At 59.0% G+C, this 16,847-nt stretch overlaps 1 protein-coding gene across 1 annotated transcript; it reads right to left on the bottom strand.

The window, feature by feature from the left end:
• Positions 1-821: 821 nt before the first annotated feature.
• On the bottom strand, positions 822-13,392 carry AK4 (adenylate kinase 4). The gene is made up of 5 exons (XM_066192993.1): positions 13,206-13,392; positions 5,297-5,416; positions 3,379-3,551; positions 2,604-2,722; positions 822-1,400 (listed from the first exon to the last, which is right to left on the bottom strand). The coding sequence occupies exons 1-5, from the start codon at positions 13,348-13,350 to the stop codon at positions 1,286-1,288; spliced, it is 672 nt and encodes a 223-aa protein (XP_066049090.1). The 5' UTR covers positions 13,351-13,392; the 3' UTR covers positions 822-1,285.
• Between the last annotated feature and the right edge of the window lie 3,455 nt (positions 13,393-16,847).

Below are 16,847 nucleotides of genomic sequence, written 5' to 3'. Positions count from 1 at the left end.
CCAGGCAGTGCCAGCTTCCTGCCCTCCTGTGACAAGCAGCATTCCCTGTGCATCCAGCACCTCCACGCACAATTCCCAAAAGGTGATGTTAAAATTCAGCTTTTTTTTTTTTTTTTTTTTTGGTTTGTTTGTTAAACCTTTACAAACAACACATCTTGCCCCCTTTTTTTTTTTCTTTTCCCCTTAAATATATAGTTTATAAAATAAGGCAACTCGAGGAGACGAGAACCGTCCCCCTTTGCTCGGCCGCTGCATCCTACAAAAAGAGGGTGACAGCACTTCCAGTTGAGAAAAAAACCCGGCCCCCAACACAATCCAAAAATCATGGGGAAACCCAAGGGAGGAAAGATCTCTGGGATTTCCAGGGGAAGGCAGCGGGAGCAGCTGGAGGGACCCCCGTGGCCAGGGGACCTCGGGGACAAAGGCAGCGCAGAGGACGGGATGAGCTGATTTCTCCCCCGGAACAGAAGCGCACACGGAGATAAAATCTTTGGGAGAAAACTCTTAGGACGTCGCTAGCTCGTAGTATTCAAAGCTATAAACCAGGAAAGCAACAAAGGAGTGCAGCTTCATCCCCAGCCCAGATCCTGCTCGGCCCCATCCTCAGCCTCACAGCATTCCGTAAAAACCTGGAGAGCAGCTTTTTCCTGCCTGGGAATTCAGCTCTCCCTGTGGAAAGAGTACCAGGGAGGGTTCCACCTCCAAGGTTGTGTCTCTTTCATGTGGATTCGTGCTGGAAAATGTGATCCTCACATCTCTCAGCTTCGTAGAAAAGACGTTCTCCACGTTGCTCCCAAAATTCCCTCCGGGCTAAGCGTCTCTGCTTAGAGCTTTATTTCTCTGAGAAATACCTTTGATAGAAAATAATTTATAGGGAAAAACAAAACCACCCAAAAAACCTCAGCCTAGAGAGTCCTCAGCAGTAAAAGGTCCTGTGGAGCAACAGGATGGCACACGTGGGCTCGGCCGGGGATTGGGGGGCTGGCAAGGGATGGCAAGGACACCATGGCAAAGCTGTGTAAACCTGGAATGACCAATGCCCCGGTCAGCATCACCAAGGGATGGACCACAGGCAGGAAAACTCCATAGCCCCCAAAAGAGGGGGGAAAACTCCCCCCAAATTCCAGCAGACGTGACCTTCTGAAAACAAAGATCTGATCCTGGCTGCACCTGGCATCCACCAACATCCCCCAGTTCATCATCAGCCAAGCCCAGCACAGCCCTGGCACTGCACTGGGAACCGAATCCACCATGGGATGAAATCCCGGTCCTTGGCACGAGCTGTTCAGTGCTCCTCCTCTGGGTGGATGGGTGGGATCCTGCTGGACAGCAGGGTGTACACGTAGGGCCAGATCTTGTTGGTCTCCGTGCCAGAGAAGGAGTGAAGGATGCCCCTGCTCCTGGGGAAAAAAAAAAGAGGTGGGAGAAGTCAGGGCCAGCCCATCCCAAGGCAGCTTGGACAGGGTTTGGAGCAGCCTGGGAGAGCAGAAATGTCCCTGTCCATGAGATGGGATGGGATGGGATGGGATGGGATGGGATGGGATGGGATGGGCTTTAAGGTCCCTTCCAACCCAAACCGTTTTGGGGTTCTGTAATCCTCCCCCTTCCCCTGCAAAGTCAATTTTGGCATTTTTTGGCTTAAAAACACTCCTGGGCTTCTACTCCCTTTGAGCAGTGGATTTGCCACCCTGCAGCAATCCGTCATCCCCAGGGGACAACTGCCCCACGGTGCCAGGGAACTACGGTCCCAGCATTCCAGGGGACAACAGTCCCACATTTCCAGGAAACAACAATCCCACAGTTCAAGGGAACAACGGCCCCACAAGGGGAACAAGTCCTGGAACCCTCCCCTGTGCTCCCAGCAGATCCAGCTGAGCCAGTTCCGGGGTCTCTCCCATCTCCTGCCCTCTTCCCAAGCTCCCTGTGCTTCCCCCAAACCCCTCAGGGCCCTGGAAGGATTTTTCATGGCGTATCCCACCCTGGATCAAGGCTAAAATACGCCTTTGATGAGCCCAGCAGGACGAACAGGAGCTGGGAATTCCTTTGGATCGCTCTCCATCCTCCAAGGGAGGCCCCGTCCAGGCTCAGGGCTTGGCCCCAAAAATCTGCCAGGGCTCTTTGGGGTGTGGGCATGGGACAGGGCCGGGGAGCGGCTTGGAACACAAACCCCGTGAGGAAGGGCTGAGGGAGCTGGGGCTGTTCATCCTGGAGAAAAGGACTCAGAGGTGACCTGATCACTCCCCACACCTCCCTGAGAGGTGCCTGTGCTCAGCTGGGGTCGGTCTCTTTGTCCAGGCAGAACAAGAGGACACAGCCTCAAGCTGCGCCAAGGGAAATATAGGCCGGATATCGGGGAAAAGGTTTTTATGGGAAGGGTGATGAAGTACTGGAATGGTCTGCCCGGGGAGGTGGTGGAGTCCCCATCCCTGGGTGTGTTCAAACAAAGCCTGGATGCGGCACTCGGTGCCGTGGTTTAGTCGAGGGGTCGGGGCTGGGTTGGACTCCGCGATCCTGGAGGTCTCTCCCAGCCTGGTGACTCTGTGATCCTGCGGCAAACAGCCCTGGATGCTGCTGTGACATCCCTGCTGCGGTTTCTCACTCACTTGTAGAGCTCAATCACGGGCTTGGCAGCATCTTTGTACTTCCTGAGGCGCGCGGCCACGGCCTCGGGCCTGTCGTCCTCGCGCTGCACCAGCGGCTCTCCCGTCAGGTCATCCACACCCTGAGGGGACACAAAGCCACGCAGGGATGTCACCGACCCCGGCACCCGCCCCGCAGCTGCCCGAAGCCTCGTCCTGCCCGCACAAACCCCTCTGTGCCCGTGAACATTTCGCACCACCCCTCACGGTGCTCAGCTCTTCCACCCCAGCGCTTCTTCAGGATCGCAGCTCCTGCACAGAAAGGGCTTCAGAAAAAAACCCAAAAAACTTTGGAGAAGTTTCCCTGTGGCAGAATCTCCCAGAGAGCGAGGGCGTGATTTATATTGGCGTTGAGGTTTGAGCGGCCCCAGCCCGGGCCCCAGATTCAGACGTGTGAAGCCTGTGGCGCAGTCAGAAATCACGTCGAGGTGTGGACAATGGGTTTTCTAGGTGTCGGCAGTTTGTGGCGTGAACGTCCCACCCACCTTAAGGAGAACATAAACAACGTTTGCTCGCATTTTTCCTTATGCTGTGTACCAATGGGGAAACACTTGTGACTGTAAGCTGTCTCCAAGTGCACATAAGCTGCCATTTTAGACGGAATAAACGGAGGAGAACGTATGTTAACCACATAGGTTTGGATCTGCGTTGCCCCTATCCAGCTTCCCGCGTTTTAAGGGGCTCCCTGCTTCGTTTCCCTTCCGTGGATGTCTCCCGGGGCAGCCCCAGGGGCTCTTACCTGGACGTGGGGAGGGTTGAAGTCCATGTTGTAGACCCTGCCGCTGGCCGGGTGCACCCAGCGGGCGCTCAGGCGATCCTTCAGCGTCTCGAAGGGGATGTTCAGGCTGATCACCAAATCCAGCTCGCAGATCCCATCCAGAGCCTTGGCCTGGCCCAGAGTCCGAGGGAAACCTCGGAAGGCAGCAGGGGAATTGCAGTGAGGGGCTGGGAAGCAGCGGGGACGGAGGCAAACTCATCCCGTCAGGCCCGGCCCCGCTGCGGCACAAGCGGTGTGAGAGGCAGACTCCGCCATATGGCTTGGAGAAAAAATAGCTCCTGCAGCAGCAGCAGCAGCAGCAGCAGCTCCCAAAATGTGACACCCGGGGCTCGGGTTTGCGGCTGCCGCGCCTGCGGCGGGGGCTGGGGGCGGGCAGGGGGACACAGGGAGCGGCAGAGCGGGGAGAGATGCCGGAATGAGGAGGGAAAAGGCGAAGGGAACAGAGCGCTGCGCACAGACCGGGGACGGAGCGCTGCTTCGTGGGGAGGGCATGGAGGAGACTGCAGCAAAACCGTCCTGTCCTCCTCGGGAGGGCCGGAGAGCAGCTGGAGCAGAGAATTCCAGAATCCCAGGTGGTTTGGAGAGGAAGGGGCTTTAAAGACCTCAAGGGAGCCCACCAGGGAGATGGAGATGGATCTTTCACAAGGGATGGAGGGACAGGACACAGGGAATGACTTTAAGCTGAAGCTGGGTGGATTTGGATGGATGTTGGGAAGGAGTTGTTCCCTGGGAGGGTGGGGAGGCTCTCAGAGGTGTGCCCAGAGGAGCTGTGGCTGTCACATCCCTGGAAGTGCCCAGGGCCGGGTGGGAGCAACCCGGGATAGTGGAAGGTGTCCCTGCCCATGGCAGGGGTGGGAATGGATGAGCTTTAAGGTCTCACCCAATGCAAACCACTCTGGGATCCTTTGATTCCCATTCCAGCCGTGCCCAGGGACTCCAGGCCGTGCCCGTTTGCCCTCAGCATCTCCCATCCCTCCACCTCAGGCGGCTTTTGGGGCTGGGATTGAGGAGCTGCTCCACACGCACGTGGAGGAGGGAAGAAGTTTTTTCCTGGCATGTCTCCAGCCCTGCTCTGCTTTGTGGAGCACCCAGCTCCTCTCCCTGCCCTTCCCTTTCCCGGCCACCTGCCAAGGGCTCAGCTGGACACACACACACCCCCAGGCCAGCGGGAAGATGTCCCTGCCAGCAGGTCAGCTCCTGCCTCTCCTCCCACCCCCAGCAAAGAACTGTGGGAGCCCTGGGCACTGGGAATTCCAGACTCTCTGTGCTGACAGGCACTGACCCCCAAGCAAACTCTGCATTGGACCTGAGGCCGTGGAAAAGGCTCCAAAATTGAGTGACAGCTCTGGGATTGTGGGTGTGGGGTTTGGATAGAAGGGTGTGATGTCACAGGGGGTAAAACACAGAGTTTAAAGTTTAGAATACAGTAATATCTATATAAAGCAAGGTGGAGGTTTTAGGGCAGAGGCTGTCTTTCTTTTTCACCTTCTCCTCCATGGGTCTGGGTGCTGTTTTGTAACTGGGTAGAAAAATCCACATTGTGGGCCGGGGTGGTTGGCTATTGGGTTAAAAGTCAAAATAATTTAGGTGTCCTTTCTTAATTGGACAGTTTATCCTTAAAAGGCCTCGTAGAGAGACACAGGGCTCCATTTTTACTCTGTAGAACTCACAGCTCGTGAGACTGTACCATAGATAAGAACTAATAAACATCTGAGTCCGAACACAAACACCGTCTCGAGCATTTAATCCCGACCCTGACAAGAAGAAGATAAAACACAACAAGGCACCTCCTGGCTTTTTCCTCACCTGGAACTGCCAAAGCATTAGGAACAAAGGAATATTCCGAAGGGGACTGGGGTTTTCCCCCCTCTGGACTCACCATCGAGCAGCCAGTGCTGCTCCCGCCGCTTCTCCAGCTCCGTCATCATCACACGTGTGATGACGTGGTCGGGCACCAGGAGCCCTCTCTCCAGGTACTGCTGTGCCAGGGCTCCAGCTTCTGCTCGAGACAAGAAAGGGAAAACACAAAAGCAATTGATGAAAAAAAAAAAAAAACAAAACCCAAAAATCGTGACATTTCCAATAGTCGTGATATTTCTATTTTTTTTTTTTTTTATATCACTCCCCCTCAAATTCTGCCTGGCCTCCTCTGTCTGGGGGATTTTTGGCAGCGTGGCTCTGCTCGTGATGGAAAGGCCGCATGGACCTTTTGGGGCTGGGGGAATGGGAATTCCTGAGATGCCTGAGAGCAGGTGAGGCCTTGGGAAGGCTGAGCTGGAACAGAGACTGCACAGAGCTGGAGAATAAAGTAGGGATTTATTAAAAATCCTTTAAGGTACACCTTGGGCAGGACAGGAGCCTGGCCAGGGCTACACCCAAGGTGGACCCAAAATGAGCACAGAAATGGTCACAAAAATGGACAAACGGTCACAAGGTCTCACACTTTTCTAAGTTTTGGTCCATTTGCACCTTGGGGTTGAATTGTCCAGTCCCAGCTCCAGGCTGTGAGGTCCTATCCTTGTCCCTCCCTCCAGCCCACCCTTGTTTGTGCTGTTGGGGCTGAGAGTTGTCCTCGGTGTGCTGCAGGAGAGGGATTTGTTTTGTGTCCCTGCTGTGTGCAGAGCTGAGTGACACTGACTGTGAGCTCAGAGCTGCACCCCTGGGCACCACACAACCTAGAATACATGAAAGATAAAACTGAAGGGATCACAGGAACATGTTGGGCCCCAGTCAAACCCTCCGCTGATGGAGAGAGAAGCCCTGGATGTGCTCCTTTGGTTTGGGAGCTCTTCGGTTCAGGGGATGGCTCTGATGTGGTCACGGGTGACGCTGGCACAGGTAAGGACTGTCCCAAACACCTGAGCCTGCTTCCCATCCCCAGCGCCGGAAGATTTGGCAGTCTCCACTTAAGATAAGCTCAGATAAGGAAATTATTCCCAAGATCACGTCCTTGAGAACATGCTTGTGGTAATTGCAAGGTAAGTGCACATTCCTGGGCTGCTGCCTGGCTCTCCCACATCCCTCAGCTTCAGCTGCTTCTGGAAGCTGCAGAGGGGCTGGGGACAAGGGAAGGAGGGACAGGACACAGGGAATGGATCCCACTGCCAGAGGGCAGGCCTGGATGGGAGATTGGGATGAAATTCCTGCCTGGGAGGGTGGGGAGGGGCTGGGATGGAATTCCCAGAGAAGCTGATCCTTGGAAGTGTCCCAGGCCAGGCTGGAGCAGCCTGGGACAGCGGAAGGTGTCCCTGCCATGGCAGGGGTGGCACAGGATGGGCTTTGAGGTCCTTTCCAGCCCAAACCATTCCAGGATTGATGTTCGCCGTGATTTTCTTTCAGCCCCTCAGAAACACAAAGGAAACATTTGGAAGATGCGAATATTCTTTGTCCCTGTGTGTGACAAGCCTTGCTCCTGCCCCAGGAGAGCTCCAGCCCCTTTTCCCTTGGACCAGGACCTCACAGACACCTCTTGTGCTGCCTTCCCTCAGCAGCTGAAAAAGCATTTGTCACCAGAAATGAACAATCCCCTGATCTATTTTTTGCGCCCTTTCTGGTGAGGACAGCACATTTCAGCCCTCTCCAAGTGTGAGTCCTCTCTAAAAATAACCCCCAGGATCCTGCGCTTGGAGGCGGCTCCGGCTCTCCAGGCAGAGAGATGTCAGAGTGGGCAGCACCTGCACCTGGCTGGGGATGAATTCCTCAGCTGCAGGAGGGGGTTTTCTGCAAGATCAACGATTCTTGGAGAGAATTCATCTGATCTAAGGGGAGAACCAGCCGGAACACATCCCCCTGGGAGAGCGGGGATGGGGCCTGCCTGGGAAGCCGGGCAGGTGGGGTTCCCACGGCAGCCGCACTCCCAGGGTTAATCTGACACCTCGGGAAAGCTGAGCTGGAGCAGAGACTGGGCAGAGCTGGAGAATAAAGTAGGGATTTATTGAAAGGCCTTTAGGGTACACCTTGGGCAGGACAGGAGCCTGGCCAGGGCTGCACCCAAGGTGGACCCAAAATGGGCACAAAATGGTCACAAAATGTTCAAAGGGTCACGAGGTCTCACACTTTTCTAAGTTCTGGTCCATTTGCACATTGGGGTTGAATTGTCCAGTCCCAGCTCCAGGCTGTGAGGTCCCATCCTTCGTGTCCCTCCCTCCAGCCCACCCTTGTTTGTGCTGTTGGGGCTGAGAGTTGTCCTCGGTGTGCAGCAGGAGAAGGATTTGTTTTGTGTCCCTGCTGTGTGCAGAGCTGAGTGACACTGACTGTGAGCTCAGAGCTGCGCCCCTGGGCACCACAGAACCTGAAACACACGACAGCTCAAACTTAAGGCATCAAATCCAGAATCTGCTTGGAAAACGCACAGATTTTTTTTTTTTCCCTGCTGTGCACGACGAGTCCTTCTCCCGACACCAGAAGAAAGCTCCGGCCTCTTTCTCCTTGGAGCGGGGCCAGGAGCGCAGGATGTTGGAATCCAGCATCCCAACGTGCCCGGGAGCGGGGCAGCGCTGACTCACGGGGCTGAGTCACCGGGATCCATCCCAGTGCCTCCCATCCAGGCTGGAATTCCAGCCGGCCCCGCGGGCAGCCGGCACAAAACACCTTTTGTCAATGACAGCCTCTTTGTCACCGCCCAGCCCGTGGCAGCGTTCCCGACTGGGAAAGAGAAGGGCACGGCGATGGAAAAAACACCCTGCGGGTTATGCAAACAGCACGGAGCCCCGAGGGCACCGATTTTGGAGAAACAGGGAGGGCTTTCGTGGTTTTGGGGGTTTTTGGGGTTTTTTTTCTATTTATCGACGTGGTCTGCACAGTGCCGGAGGCTCAATGAGCTCGATGGCAGGGCTGGGCTGCTCCGGGGAGAGCCGGGAGCTGCTGGGCAAGGTGTGGCTGTCACCTGGGCAGGGATGGACATCCAGGGGACCGGGAGCTGCTGGGCAAGGTGTGGCTGTCACCTGGGCAGGGATGGACATCCAGGGGACCGGGAGCTGCTGGGCAAGGTGTGGCTGTCACCTGGGCAGGGATGGACATCCAGGGGACCAGGAGCTGCTGGGCAAGGTGTGGCTGTCACCTGGGCAGGGATGGACATCCAGGGGACCAGGAGCTGCCACACAGGGTCTGGCTGTCACCCTGAGGAGGGATGGCCGTCCCAGGAGCTGGGAGAGGCCACACAAGGTCCAGCTGTCACCTGGGGACAGATGGCCATCCCGGGGACCAGCTGTGGCTCAGCAGGGCTGCTGGAGCCAGGCCTGGAGCTGCAAAGCCAGAAATCCGCCGAGCCACAGCTGGGGCTGGGAACAGAGTGTGGGAACACAGCAGAGCCCCACGGCCCCGCTGCCCTGAGGGTGCAGCTTTCCCACGTCCCCGGGACAGAGGGACAGCCCTCCACGGCTCTGCCATGGACAATTCCTGCTGCTCCTCTGTCCCCTCCGTGTGTGAAGCTCCTGGAGCTTCTCCCTCCTCCAAAGCACGGCCACATCTCGTCTCTCCAAGGAGGAATGGCCATGGATTTGCAGGAAGGACCTGCAGAGCTCTCCAGACCCCCAGGATGTGCTGGGGAGCATCACCCCAACCTCCCAGCCCTTGGGGCTTCTTCCAGGCACTTCAAACTCCAAATTTAACATTTGCTACCCCCAGCCCAGCCTGCCCCATGTGAGACCCCCCTGGTGCAGCCCTCCCCGGCCCCATTCCAAAGGGGAGCAGGGTTTGGGGAGATCCCGGTCCCCCCACGAGGAGCTGGGGCTCACCCCGTAGCACCAAGCCCCCAGCTCTGTGTGCTGTGGGGTCACAGAGGGGTCGCAGGCTTTACTCTGCAGTTACTCCAGGTAGCAAAGGGCTCTTTGGTGTGCTGAGCTCAAAGCCAGCCTTTCAAACTCCTGCTTTCAGCCCATTAATCTGATGACCATGGGTTTAATCGGCGCTGGAGCTCACGGGACTCCCAGCTCCCTGTGGCTTCCCCCACCAGACCTTGGTCTGTCCCTCCTTATCACAGCAGCACAGTTCCAGCCCCGAGGGAAGTGTCCCAGTCCCCAGGGAAGTGTCCCAGCCCCGAGGGAAGTGTCCCAGTCCCCAGGGAAGTGTCCCAGCTCCAAGGAAAGTGTCCCAGCCCCGAGGGAAGTGTCCCAGCTCCGAGGGAAGTGTCCCAGCTCCAAGGAAAGTGTCCCAGCCCCGAGGGAAGTGTCCCAGTCCCCAGGGAAGTGTCCCAGCTCCAAGGAAAGTGTCCCAGCCCCGAGGGAAGTGTCCAAGTCCCAAGGGAAGTGTCCCAGCCCCGAGGGAAATGTCCCAGCCCCAAGGGAAGTGTCCCAGCCCCAAGGGAAGTGTCCCAGTCCCCAGGGAAGTGTCCCAGTCCCAAGGGAAGTGTCCCAGCCCCGAGGGAAATGTCCCAGCCCCAAGGGAAGTGTCCCAGTCCCCAGGGAAGTGTCCCAGTCCCCAGGGAAGTGTCCCAGTCCCCAGGGAAGTGTCCCAGCCCCAAGGGATGTGTCCCAGTCCTGAGGGATGTGTCCCAGTCCCGAGGGAAGTGTCCCAGTCCCCAGGGAAGTGTCCCAGCCCCAAGGGAAGTGTCCCAGCCCCAAGGGATGTGTCCCAGTCCCCAGGGAAGTGTCCCAGCTCCGAGGGAAGTGTCCCAGCCCCAAGGGAAGTGTCCAAGTCCCAAGGGAAGTGTCCCAGCCCCGAGGGAAGTGTTCCAGCCCCAAGAGAAGTGTCCCAGTCCCCAGGGAAGTGTCCCAGTCCCAAGGGAAGTGTCCCAGCCCCAAGGGATGTGTCCCAGTCCCCAGGGAAGTGTCCCAGCCCCAAGGGAAGTGTCCCAGCCCCAAGGGAAGTGTCCCAGCCCCGAGGGAAGTGTCCCAGGCCCAAGGGACAAGTCCCAATCCCAAGGCCACCCAGCAGCCACGCGGCGCCAGGCAGGACAGGCTGGAGGAGAAGCCGTTCCCAAACCCAGCTCTGGGCAGTCTCCAGAGCCTGCAGCACAACCCTGGACTTTCTCCCTATCCAAAACCTTTTCCAGGATTTTTTTTCCCTATTATTTAGGCTACAGCAATGCAATCTGGAGCCCGGGGAGCGAACAGGGAACCAATGCACCACCGCAGTTAAGCCACAACAGGTGTCACCCCAAATTTTGGGACCTTTCTCCTGACACAGGTGCTGCATCCACCCTGCCCTCAGCATCAGGAGGTCATTTCAGGCAGCAGGAGCCTGACGTGGCCCCAAGTCCAGGCTGGAGGGACAGTGGGGTCTGTCTGGAGGGCAACAGCCAGGACTGGGAGAGATCCCCGTGGTGAAAACACCGCTCCCGCACTCTGGGATACAGCAGGGAGCAGCAGATACAGCAGGCTGCATCCCTGGGCTCATCGTTGGCCACCAAGCAGGCCGGTGTGGCCAGCAAAGAGCACAGTCGGTGGGAGAGGGGTGGAGGAGGGCTGCGAGGCTGTGCACAGCCCGCATCCCCCAGGGAATCCTGTTTTGTGCGGACTTTGGTGGCTGCTCACAAAGGAAATCTGTCACCAGCAGGGGACAGGAGCCACTTCTGGCTCCAAGAGAGCACCTGGAAGGGAGCAGTGGGACAGACACAGGACCCACAGACCCTCAGCCAAAGGCGGGGCAAAGCAATCGGGTTGTTTGGCAGATGAACTGCGGAGTCCTGCCATGACCCGGGGACGCTGCCAACACCAGAGACCAACCACCTGGGTTCCGGGGCAAGTGCTGGCCAAGGAAACGGCTCGGCACGCTCCAGCACCCCTGCCTGGCACCGGAACACATCCTGTGAGTTTTGCAGGGTGTTACAAAGGCCTTTTCCTACAGCAGAGCAGCCGCTTGCTGACAGGCACTAATCAGGAGACACGCGGGCGGGGGCGGACGGACTTGGGGGTTGCTGGGGCACAGCTCGAAGCCCTTCAGCAGCAGCCGTGCGTTCAGCTGCTTCACCTGCCTCTAAAGCGAGTCTTTGTTCCCTGAGGCCGCCGCTGCCAGCTCCAGCAGAGGCCTGGAATGCTCTCCATGCTGGGAGCTCAGCCTTCCTCCGGCAGCAGGAGCACCCTGAGCCCCAAACCTCAGCCGTGGCCACTTCAGGGCTGGCAGCGGCCGGCAGGAAAACCCCTGGAGCGCTGGCACATCAGGCCAAGATCCCTGTAAAAACACAGGGCTCGGAGTTGCCTTTGGGAGGATGAGCCTGTAATGGCTCTGTTGGTTCTGCAGAGCCCCGGCTCCCCTAAAGCACAAAGCCGGTGACGCAGCTGATAAACTTGGGAAGAGGAGCTGCTTCCACCTCGTTTCCCCCAGAGCTGGCACACGGCAGCGCAGTCATGCAACAGCTTGTCCAAAGCAAATAAAAAAAAAAAAAATTAAAAAAAAAAAAATAACTGGAGCTCACTGAGAGCTGTTAGAGGCTGAGTCAAAGGTGGGACCCGAATGTCACGCCAGATGAACCAAACCATGCGTGGTTTCCTTCTGAGTAATTTTCCCTGAGTTTCTCCCTGTTGTTTCCTTCTGAATGTACCCAAAGACACCTTCAGCTCACTCTGCTTGCTTCTCCAGTGTCCCCAGAGGAGCTCCATGGCAAGAGCATGAACTGAAATGTCAAGCTCGGGACAAGCCGGTGGTTCAGAGCTCGGCTGTGGGAGTTTCCGGGTGGGCAGCCTCACGGTGCTGCCCCTCTCCTTGCTGTTCAGCCCAGCTTTCTGTCCTCCAGCCAAAGCCCTCGTCGGAATTTTTCCAAATTTTGAGCCTCCCTCTAAAGGAAATATTATTGTCCTTTTTTATTTACAAAAGGAAATCTGGATATTTTCACATGGGTGACCGGAGCGGAGCTGCGTGCAACGCCCTTGTCGGACCGCGCACCTCTCCAAAACTTCACCCTCCCTAATTTTCCTCTCTGTTTTTTTTGCCATCCTAGAATAGAAATCACTTGTAAATCCTCTCGGCTTGTTTTTAATCGACGCCGTTTCACCGTTGAGTCAGCTTCCCCCCCTCTCCCCTCCCCCGGCTCGGTCATTCACACATTAGCAGAGGAGAGAATTAAGTGTTGGGAAAAGAAAGACGCCGGGATTGCCCAACGCTGCGGAGCTGGGGCTCAGCACGGCCGCTCCCGAGCCTCGCCGGGACCGACGGACACGGGCACAGCACATCCCAGCTCCCAGAGGGTTTGGATTTGGCTATCGGACACGGGATGGGCAGCACTGCCCTGCCTGGGGGTTAAACCCCGTGTGTCCAGGGGTGCCTGTGCGAGGTGGGTGCTGACACCCATGTCCTGCAGCTCCCCGCCTCTGGGACCCGGCCAGAGCAGCCCCGGTGACCCGCAGCGATATTCCCGGCAGGTTTTCCCTCTGGATAAACGCTCGTTCCCAATCCATCGCTGCCACCGTGGGCACACACGGCGCGCAGCAGCATCCCAGCCATCTGCCATCCATCGGCGGACACCACCTGGGGCACGGTGGAATTATTGATAACAGCAAACGGCCCGAGCCCCCGGAGGGACCCTCGGTGCGCGGCCAGGCGGGGTTTTCACACCGCCCTCTCCGGAGCCGTGATCACCCAGCACAGGGATAACAAACTATCCCACATCCACGGCTCCAGATCCCACTTTTTCCCGAGCGGCTCCGGCTGGAAGGGAGCAGGCGATGAATGAGCTGTGCCAAATCCACGGCAAGAAAACAACCTGTGGTGCACCCGCCGCGGAGACGGATCCCCAGCCATCCCCGTCTCCATCCCAGCCCCACCTCCATCCGCATCCCTCTCCCTGTGCTCATCCCCACCGCCGTCCGGGCCAGGGACCCCCCCGCGCTCCCCGGTGCCCACGGGGCACTCACCGCCGCCGCCGCCGAGGCTCTCCCGCAGGAACTGCCCGCTGGAGAGGTGCTGGAGCCCGAAGCTGCGGGCGATCCTCTCGCACACCGTGCCTTTCCCCGAGCCGGGGGGCCCGAGCACCACGGCCCGCAGCAGCTTGGAAGCCATGGCCGGCTGCCGGCGCCGGAGCGCTGCGGGGCAGGACACGCGTCAGCCGCCCCGGCCGCGCTCCCCCCGCACCGCCCGGACACATCAGCAGGGCGGGGGGACCCCGCGGCCGCTCCCCCCGCCCGCCCCCTCGGGCCGCGGCACCCTGGGATTTGTAGTCCCGGAGCCGCCCGCGCATCCCCCGGCCCCGACGGGGCCCCCGCGGTTCCGCACATCCCGGTTCGGTGCATCCCGCTCCGGGGCATCCCCCTCCGGCGCAGCCCGGCTCGGCGCAGCCCGGCTCGGTGAATCCCGGCTCGCCCGAGCCGCGCCGCCCATGGAAGCGCCTCCCGGGGCACGTCCCGCACGCCCGGCACGGCCGGGGAGGGAACCGGGGGGGGACCCACGGGGGACCGCGACCACGGCGGCGGGCACAAGCTGTGAACGGCCGGGAGACGCGGCCGTGCAACCTGTGGATGCACAGCTGGAAAACGGCACCCGGCGAGGTACAACCTGTGGATGCACAGGCGGCAAACACAGTGACACACACGGTGACACACACACAGAGCCCGGAGACGGTGCACAGCGCGTCAACAGCCTGGCACCGCACGGCCCGCCCTGCCCAGGGGCTGCTCAGCGCTGGTGACACCGCGGGGGGTGGCTGTGTCACTCCGTGTGTGTGTCTGTGTCACTGTGAGTGTGTGTGAGTGGCACTCGCTGTGTGTTTGCGTGTGACTCTCTCTGAGTGTGTGGCTTCACCAGGGTCATTCCTCGTGTGTGCGTGTGACACTCCGTGTGTGTGTGTCCCTCGGTACGTGTGTCACTCCCTCTGTGTCTGTGTGCGTGTGTCACTGTGCGTGTGTCACTGTGTGCGTGTGTCACTCCCTCTGTGCGTGTCACTGTGTCACTCCCCGTGCATGGTACTGTGCTTGTGTCACTCCGTGTGTGTCACTCCCTGTGTGCGTGTCACTGTGCATGTGTCTGTGTGTGTGTGTGTCACTGTGCGTGTGTCACTATGTCACTGTGTGTGTGTGGCTCTGTGTGTGTCACTCCGTGTGTGTCACTCCCTGTGTGCGTGTCACTGTGCATGTGTCTCTGTGTGTGTGTGTCACTGTGCGTGTGTCACTATGTCACTGTGCGTGTGTCGCTCTGTGTGTGTCACTCCGTGTGTGTCACTCCCCGTGTGCGTGTCACCGTGCATGTGTCTCTGTGTGTGTGTGTCACTGTGCGTGTGTCACTATGTCACTGTGTGTGTGTGGCTCTGTGTGTGTCACTCCGTGTGTGTCACTCCCTGTGTGCGTGTCACTGTGCATGTGTCTCTGTGTGTGTGTGTCACTGTGCGTGTGTCACTATGTCACTGTGCGTGTGTCGCTCTGTGTGTGTCACTCCGTGTGTGTCACTCCCCGTGTGCGTGTCACCGTGCATGTGTCTCTGTGTGTGTGTGTCACTGTGCGTGTGTCACTATGTCACTGTGCGTGTGTCGCTCTGTGTGTCACTCCGTGTGTGTCACTCCGTGTGTGTCACTCCGTGTGTGTCACTCCCCGTGCGCGTGTCACTGTGCATGTGTCTGTGTGTGTGTGTCACTGTGCGTGTGTCACTATGTCACTGTGCGTGTGTCACTATGTCACTGTGCGTGTGTCGCTCTGTGTGTCACTCCGTGTGTGTCACTCCCCGTGCGCGTGTCACTGTGCATGTGTCTGTGTGTGTGTGTCACTGTGCGTGTGTCACTATGTCACTGTGCGTGTGTCACTATGTCACTGTGCGTGTGTCGCTCTGTGTGTCACTCCGTGTGTGTCACTCCCCGTGCGCGTGTCACTGTGCATGTGTCTGTGTGTGTGTCACTCCCCGCGCTGTCCCGGCGGGCACATCCGTGTGTCCATACCGTGTCCATTCGTGTCCGCACCGTGGCGGTGGCGGGTGCGCGCCCCCGCGGGTGCCGCCGTGCCCGCGCTCGGGGGCGCGCGCCGTTCCCCGTCTCCCCCCCCCGCCCGCGCGCGCCCCCGCGCCGCCCCCGGAAGCGGGCGCGGGTCACGTGGGCGCGCGGCGCTGCCATAAACACGGCAAGATGGCGGCGCTCACGCCGCCCGCCCGCCCGTGCTGCGTCATGTCGCGCCCCGGCCCCGCCGCGCCCGCAGGTGGGTCCGGCCCGGCGCGGCCCCGGGCACCGCGAGGGTGGGCGGCCGGCGGCGGAGGGCGCGGGGCCGGCGGCGCCGGGGTAGCGGCGCTGCCCCGTGGCGCACTGGCGTTTTCGGGGGCTGCGCGGGCGGGGCCGCCGCCCCCCCTGCCCCGGGCGGGTCGCGGCGCTCCTGAGGGGGGGAGCGGGGCGGGGGCCGGGGCCGCGCCGCGGGGACGGCGGGGGATCCCCGTCCCGTCCCGTCCTGTCCCATCCCGCGGCTTTTCCCCCGCCCCCGGTCCAGGTAACCCCGGGCAGCGCCCTGGGAGCGAAGTTGGGCGGGAGCGGCGGTGGCGGCCCGGGCCCCGCCGCCCCTCCGAGCCCCGTGCCCGCCGCCGCCGCCGTGTCACCGCCCGCCACGCCGCCGGATCCCCGTAACGGGGTGTTTGTTTTCTTTCCCTCTTCAGGCTCGCCGCGATTTTGGCGTTGAAAGCGCGCTGGGGAGGATGGAAACGAGGTTTGTTCCCCTCACGCCTCGTGGGGCCGTGCGGGGTGAGGAGAGCAGCTCGCAGCGCTGGGAGATCCTCGAGCCGTGCGTAGGGGTGGGGAGGGACGAGCCCCGGGGCTGTGGGCAGGGAACGTCCCCGATCCCATCGCTGCCGCGCCGGAGGGATTTTGGTTCCTACCAAAACAACTGGAAAAAAATATCCCCGGCTCCAAAGGGGCCAGGAGGTGGAACTGGAGTTTAAAAACCGACCAGGCCAACTTCAGCTGGTTTCAAAGGTGAGAACTGTCAGCAAACGCTGGAAAGTTGGAGGGCTTTTTTAAAAAAAGTGGATGGAAATTTGCAGGGCCTTAGCAAAAACAAGAAGAAAAAATGTGTGCTGAACTCCAAAACCAGTGTGGGTTTTCCTATAGAAGAGGTGGTTTTTTCCCAGATAAATGGAGAAACCTCCTTGAGCTTTCTGCATCAGCTCTGTGTAGCTTTAGTCTGGCTGAAGCAAAGCAAAAATCAGAGTGTGTGTGAGATGCAAGACAACGGACTGTGTTTGTACTGGGGGAAGAGCTGGATCCTCCAGAGAAAATGGCATCGGAAATACGGGTGTGACTCCAGCAGTTGCTGTGCTGGGGAGGAATTGTTCACCCTCTCCCTTTAATCCTGATAAGTAACTGCTGGAGCACGAGTAAAATCCTGATAGAGTGATCAAAGCATGCTTGAATTGCAAAGCAGCCATTCTTCTCTCATCACACCTCGGCCTGTGAAGTGTAGAATTCCCAATCACACACTTAGAATTCCTCACCTGGAATACCAATGGTGGCATGAAGACACCTGGGGAGTGAGAGCCCAGGGCTCCTTGTTCATGCAGCTCCTTTCCTTTTCCAAACCCACCCTTGCACGGGCAGA

This window comes from Chamaea fasciata, unplaced genomic scaffold (assembly GCF_029207755.1).
Source record: "Chamaea fasciata isolate MVZ Bird 193981 ecotype frontalis unplaced genomic scaffold, bChaFas1.0.hap1 SCAF_10, whole genome shotgun sequence".
NCBI classification, from domain to species: Eukaryota; Metazoa; Chordata; class Aves; order Passeriformes; family Sylviidae; genus Chamaea; species Chamaea fasciata.
The sequence above is the reverse complement of the archived record's forward strand: the minus strand, read 5'-3'. Positions and strand labels throughout refer to the sequence as shown.